This window comes from Morone saxatilis, unplaced genomic scaffold, assembly GCF_004916995.1.
Source record: "Morone saxatilis isolate NCDOM2014 unplaced genomic scaffold, NCSU_SB_2.0 Contig10, whole genome shotgun sequence".
NCBI lineage: Eukaryota > Metazoa > Chordata > Actinopteri > Moronidae > Morone > Morone saxatilis.
In genome coordinates, this window is record NW_023339652.1 from 17,639,660 (window position 1) to 17,646,964 (window position 7,305).

The 7,305-nt window shown below is 41.2% G+C and overlaps 1 protein-coding gene across 1 annotated transcript in view; it reads left to right on the plus strand.

Moving 5' to 3' along the window:
• The window catches only part of scube1 (signal peptide, CUB domain, EGF-like 1), a gene marked incomplete in the record, with an annotated part of 95,119 nt that overhangs the window by 48,947 nt on the left and 38,867 nt on the right, over positions 1 to 7,305 (plus strand). Inside the window, 1 exon segment of the mRNA XM_035679239.1 lies at positions 5,136 to 5,264. Coding sequence (XP_035535132.1) covers positions 5,136 to 5,264 — 129 coding nt within the window.

The following is a 7,305-nucleotide window of genomic DNA, read 5'->3' on the forward strand; positions in this document are numbered from 1 at the left end:
TCTGGATTTTCTTTCCATTCATTTCAGATGTATGCCGACATTTTATCAGCGTTTTTAATATCATGCCACAAAAATACTTCCCAAGTTTCATCATTGATTTGCAGAAGTGGTCAGATGGTGAATTTTGCTTTTCCTCATCATGTCAAGCTGACATAATGTTCACGGATATAAGTGAACTCCATGTGATTATTGATGAGTCATTCACTCCATATCCCAAAGAACATCTGTCTTTAACTAGTTGCTACAACATTACACACAGTGTCAGTATCACTTACACTTTGAAACTTGTTTTGATGAGCATAATAGTGGTTTTCTGTCTAACACAGATGAAACACCTGACCTGCCTTAAGTTTTGCTCTTTTTTTATCTCAGTTTTAAAAAGCTTGGAAACCCTAAATAATCTACGTACCCAAATGTTTCCAGTATTTTCTTTTTCAAAAAGTCCCTCAGGTTTATGTTGTGAGTTGTGAAGGAGTCTTGCAGGAATTATGCAGGTATTGTGCCTGACAATGAATTGTTCTACAGGAGGTTTTTGTGTGTCGCTGTTATATTTGTTTCATTCCTATCTGACTGTCTAAGTGGTCCGTGCCTGTCTCTGTCAGGTCACCGCTGATGTTGAGCTAAACAGAGCTCGACATCAGATCTGAGAATATGCACCCAGGGACCTGTGTGGGTTATTCAGGTCTGACAGGTAAATGTGTCGGTGAGCTGCAGACTTTGCTCCTCAGCCGACTCGCGGCCTTGTCGCCTTGTCACATCGGACACGTTGAAAGGGCCACAGTTCGCCGCCGCCGCTGCCACTCCGTTTGTTGTTTTAGGCTCAACTGTGCTGAGTCCCAGGCCTGTGTCCACCTTCTCCCTCTGCCTCAGTTTATTTGACTTCTCCCAGGTTTAAATTGATTGTAGATACTCTGCTTTCTTATGAGTTTAGTTTTCAAACAGGGTTGGTGCAGGCTTTGGCAAATGTTGAAAGTTTTTTTTAACCCCCCCCAGCTTCATTGCGCTGCTAGGTTTCTGGGTTATACAGGGTCCAGATTTAGCTGTGCATCAGTACCTGCCCAATTTAATGTTAACTGAAATATACTGTCTGAATTCTATAATGTTGAACAGAGGGGGATATTTTGTTTGATCTTTTGTTAATCATGTAAATGCACAATTTCCTTTGGCTTCTTTGATTTTGGACTTTGATGAAATGGTCCTGTTGGGAGTGGACAGCTAGAATGGCAGCGTTTAAGAAAGGACTTTTTGTTTGTGAAGGGGACTCTCTAGGGGGAATGGCACCCTAATGAGGTACTTGAAACGCTCTTGGGCTCCATGAAGGGACATTATTCACCATGGGGACCATGGAAGGGGTGTGTCTTTGAACAAGCTCTAGGCGGAGTGTGGTGAGTGCTACCACACAAATGTAAATCCTGAGGAGAAAAGATGCAAATGAATGTCAATCAAGTTAACGTTTGGGGATTCACATTTCCTTCTTTAAATATGAAATACTTGTTACTGAGTACAACTTAAATCCTCCACATGGTGCTGGATTTGTTTGGAAAGTATCCTTGAGAGCAGCTACAACTATGTCTAGAAAGCATGCCATCCACAGTCATCCACATTTTGTCATTTCAATAATCTTTACAAGATTTTGATCAGCATTTGGGTCTAATCTCATCAAAATAAATTTAGTGATGGACTACCATGATTTTTAGATTATCTACATACTAGGAAAGGATCGACCTTGCAAACGTTTAACTGAGACAGAGTTATGGCCCTTCTAATTCCTTTTGTTGCACTGCAGTGCAAGATGCAGGATCTCTCTTGTGATAGTAATAATAGTGTTCATTGGTCACCAACATTTTGTTGCAATGGCACAATGCTTTCAAAAATTATGGTAATTTATGTCAAATAGGCTATGGCTTTTATGTGTGTTATGTTTGAGTGTGTAATATATGAGATCTGGTGAAGACTGGGTGACATTTATAACCGTTAGTGGAAAATCTTTACAGACAGAAACAGATTGGTGTTGGACCAAGTGTTTTGTTTCTACAGTGTGCAGTTCAGGAGTTATACTGGGTGCATACATGACGCAAGGGGCTAACAGCAGTCCGCAGACTTCCTCTGGCTGAGGAGGCTAACTTCTTTTTCTTGACCCTCGAGAAACTTTGGCAAAGAACAAGAGATGACAAACTTTAGAGAAACAAAATGATGATGTCCTTTTAACACAGGTGTCCTTTTATGGGAGTTCATTTTGCGGTGGTGGAAAACATCATAGTGTAACAAAGCACATACAATACACAAACGTTGTGAAAGAAACCATCTTCTGTGAGTGAAGACATCTGATTGTGCCATGACGAGTAGACGTCCACGCACTCCCAAACTAACTTTTCCAGTTCATCCCAGAGCTCAGTGATATCTTTGGCTGGCTTCTCCCTTCCTACTCGCCTCTCTGGAGAGCATTGGCCCCCGGTCCCCCACCTCCTCGCTTCCTCCCCCAGCTCCACTCCCCGCTGATGAAGATTTAAACACTGGTCTATTTCATATATTATTGCCACACTGTGCTCTGTAAATCACCAGGATAGGAGACCACATCAAACAGGCCCAGGCAAAGGAATGAAGGGATGGAGGGATGAAGGGATCAGAAGGCGAGCAGGAGGAGGGATGACCAGCTGTGTCAGGGCTGACAAGAAGAAGACTCGGATCAGTGACAGCTGAGAATATGGGCTTAGTGGAGCCATAAATTACGGCGCGGGGCTTAATTGGTGCTGATGAAGACGAGGAAATGTGTCTGGAGTTTAGTGTGTGAGAGAGTGGGATTTCAGAAAGCATAAAACTGTTTTTTAGCAATTAGGAAATGCAAACAGTGGTTTGATGGCCCTTGGCTGTTCTGCTCAGCCTGAGGATCATGCTCAGTCACAGACACCAGAGAAACCACAGGTCCTCGATTACAAGTCTCCTTGCTGTCTCCTGAGGTTGTTCTCAGCTGTGATTATGGGTGTCACAATGATGCGGTAGATTAAAGTTGTCAGCACAGTCCACACAATCACAATTCATCCTTTAGGGAATTACAGATTTTACACAACAGGGGTTACACCACTTTCTTATTTGAACTTGTTATGTGCCTGGGGTTCCTGCTTTGTCTTATTTATAGATTTTCCTTTTTATAAATACAGTTTGTTCTTCCGTACCTCTTACCTACAATTATAAGAAATATATTATTCTTTCCTTCACCCAGTTACAGTACGATGCAGCTCATCAGCAGAGCAACTGCCCCCTCGCTACACTCCAGCAGTTTACTTGTCAGATATCATGTTTTTACATGTGAAACTCATGTTTTAATGCCTGGTGTAAAAATATCAGATTTCAGATTGCATCCTACTCATAGTTCAGTTATAAAATCATCAGTGCACCACGGAACACCTCTCATGCCAGGTGCTGTAAGCCAAAGTACTGATCACACTGGACGGCAGTAGAGGAGGTTGTACCAGCGTCTGGTTTAAAACTGGTTCAGCAAACTTCCACTAACATTCAGAGAACCCTGCTCTCAATTTCCATCACAGTACATTCTGTAGCTTCTGTAAGTTTATAGACTGCCATACTGTTACCCTGAGTTGCTCTGTGTACAATGACACAGCGAAAAAAAAGTGCAGTGATTTGACTGACAAAACAAGGCCCAACTTGGGGGCTTCTTGACTGATGATATTTCTCTTGATAAGTAAAAACTACAAAATGTCAGTAGGTCTCATTCTCTGGGGACCATGAATATATGTACAGAATTTGATTGAAATCCATCCTAAAGTGGCTGACATATTTCAGCCTGGACCAAACTATTGGACCGACCAACAGGACAATACACTGACATTGCTATCTATACAGCCATGCTGCTAGCATTGTTAAAAATGAAGTTTGTCTTTATATCCCATACATAGTCCAAGCAGGAAGGGCAAAATAAAATGAATGTGATGTGATAGCAGAATCATGCATCAACACAATACTTGTATTGCTGTTTTTGCTGTAATACGTGTCTCGGCCAAACCGGATGGCTTAAAACATTCTAAAAACATTGTGGACGACACTGTAGCTTAATGCTAGCAGGGAACTATAGACTAAGCTATCTTAACTTACTAATTAACTTAACTCATAAAAAAGGTTAAAAAAGGTTTGTCTTGTACCTTCAGTTTTGCATGACGTGCATCTTGGTACCCCACAGTTAGATATAGCCTAGCCTACATACAGTATATACATGTATACATGCTGTATCTGTGTTTTACTTTCCCACACCAAGTTTTACTTAATGCAAGCAGAGCAACATTATCATTCATTTGGAGAAGTCCAATAGTTACTCTCTTTTAGCTCTGTTTTGGGTCTCTACCAACTCCTGAGGGAAACATCTGACTCCACTATGTTCACCAGCTAGTCTTCACATCTGTGTGTCTGCGGTTTGCTGCTGGGCAGGTAGTGTACAGTTGGTTTTTAGAGCTTTTTCACTGAAAGCAACTGCCTGCTGCACCCAAAAGTGATGCTATGAGAGCAGCATTGTGGGCGTAACAGTTAAACAAGCTAAAACTTTCCATAAAGCTCCATAAGGGTGAGTGGAGCTGCAGATTCAGGTGATAATTCAGTGGAAGCCACAATGTCTATAAGATTATGTAGATACATCACAGTAGAGAAAATGTGCTAAAACACTATTTTTCATCTTCTTACTATGAGTGATGGGTTCCCACATGAACAAACTATTTCTTGCCAAAGTTACAAGAGTTTTGGTTGAGATTTTTGTGTTTCGTTTTTTCTCTGTTAGCTTCTTACTAGTTTTGATGTTGGTGGGCTGATTAAGAAAGTGATTTCTTGCATTTCCCTGCACCAATCAGGAGTTAGCAACATTAGAAGTTGGTGGGTTGTTTGGTCACTGTCAGTCAAATGTGATTTAACAATACCCACAGTACTGATGAAGCAGGGTATTCAAGTTTTTTAAATAACTCATAACTAAAGATGTTTTGTTTGTTTGGGTTTTTTTTTTTACCTCTGAGTGTTGCTTATTTAGACATGAATATTTAATTCATAGAGAAATACATTGATAGTTTAAATACTTTTCAGTAGTTTCACAACTTTAAAAAGTCATTAAAGTTCCTCTGACTCTGTCTTCTCCACAGACGGGATGAACTGCATGAACAAGGACCACGGCTGCGCCCACATCTGCAGAGAGGCTCCAGGCAAAGGCGGGGTATCGTGCGAGTGCCGTCCTGGCTTTGAGCTGGCCAAAAACCAGAAAGACTGTACATGTACGTATCACACCTGACCTCAGCACTACCCCACAACTGCAGGAAGTGACTGCGTTTCCAGGCCTAGAAGTTTTTAACCGGTTGTGAAACAGTTTCAATTTAATACTGATGCCTCTATATAATTAGCGAAAAGATTGGCTATTGCTGTATAGTCATTCTTAATGACTGACACTGGGTCATATTCAGTCTGATCCCGATTGAAATCAATGAAACGAGGTGGTAGAAACACTACCGCTTTTGTCCACAGGGGCTGCCAGAATCAACACATAATGAATTTTCCCGACAGGGGCTTTAAACCAGCAGCTCACAAACATCGGATGTCTTATAACCGTACATACAATCAAATGCACTTTTTTCACAATGCTTTCCGTCATCTGTTAATCTTTAATCAATTGACTTATCACTTTATTTTACAATTCACATGACAGCAAGGTATTAACACTTTGTTTCATAGACTTGATTTTATTGAGGTTACATACTGGTGCGATGAAGGATCTTAACTGTTCCTGTAATAAACATCTGTAATAGCAATGATGGACAAGTTCCAGTAGGCCTTCAGCGGTAAAATATGGGGGTAGACATTTAATACCAAAATCAGTTAAGCGTTTCAGGCCAAGCTGAAGGTGCTGAAGGATTCAGTAGAGAGAATTCATGTCTCTAACCACCCCCCCACCCTCGCCACTCCATCCCTGTTCCTCGCTCTTCACGCCGAGTGCCTGCAGCCATGGAATTTAGGGCTGTTGTTTTTGAGGGGGGAAAAATAAGCTTTTAGTTACACTTTGTTTGGCAACACATCTTGTTCTCCTCTCAGACGTTAAGAGTGTAAAGATTGTGAAAGCCTCTGAAAGGCTCTAATGAGTCCCCTGCTGTGGTAATATTTCATTAGTGGCGAGGGAGCCAGTGCTGTGCCGGCCTGTTGAGCATGGCGGCACAGGACGGTAGTAAATGAGTGATGAAAGAAATGATAGTTATGTCTAAAACGCCTCCACACACTGTCACACATACTTCTCTCTCTGCCTCATCCTTTCTCCTTTTTCTTTCTTTTCTACCATCTTCTCTTCCCCTTCTTTTTTTCTCCTCAGAGTCATCAGAAGATCCAAAAGTGGTCCAGGCTAGGGAACTGCAAAATTTAGGAAAGAACTCTTAAAGAGTTCACAAAGTATATTCGTTCTTGCTTTCCTTTTTTACCCAAAGAACTGTGAAGATTAAAAAAATTCACAAATCATATCTGTTTATTATGGCAAACTCCATCACAAGAGTTTGTGGTCTAACAAAAAATACTACTTAGCTGGCTGTTTTCGGGCCAAGGAGGTAAAGTTGAAACCTGGTTTCTCTGGTGGATAAGGGCTTCTGAGTTCTCAAAAAGTCTCCAAGAAAAGTCCTGGGGTGAAACCTCGTTACGATCTCTTCTGTTCTTTGTCAAGAAAGAATTTAGAAAAAGAAACCTTTCCCACTTGTAGTCTCCCTTTACACTTAAGGCCAGTTTTCCAAGAAGTCAGGAACCCTTTTAAGAACTTCGGAACTTAAGCTTTCAAACACACAAACCTAGTCCCAGTTTACGTGGCTTTGTGGTTTTTATGTAATTATGGTGACGAAGGTTCTCCAACCTTAATAAAGTAGTAATTTTCAACCAAACCATGATCCCAGAAATCTGTTATCCAATTTGCGGATATCTGCTGGCTGGACTGGAAGCCCAGAAACATTACCTTTGCCCCCAGCGGCTAAATTCTCAAAAGACAATTTTGCCAGTTCCAAGATTGTTCTTACAGTGACAACAAAGGTCACCTGAAGGTCTCCTACTCCTTTCTTGCACGCAGCAACTCATAAAACATGAAATATTTCTCAGGCAGTTTTATTTTTTGAGTATGACTAAACATTACATACTTATTATTGCTAAATGCTGAGCCCTGCACTTGCAAAACAACACCAGGGATACCTACAGCGTCATAGTTTGAAGCATAGGGCCACTGACCAAGCTGTTGCATTTCGTCACCCTGTTCAAATAATCGCCTAACTCATTTTTTCAGGAAACACAAAAAAC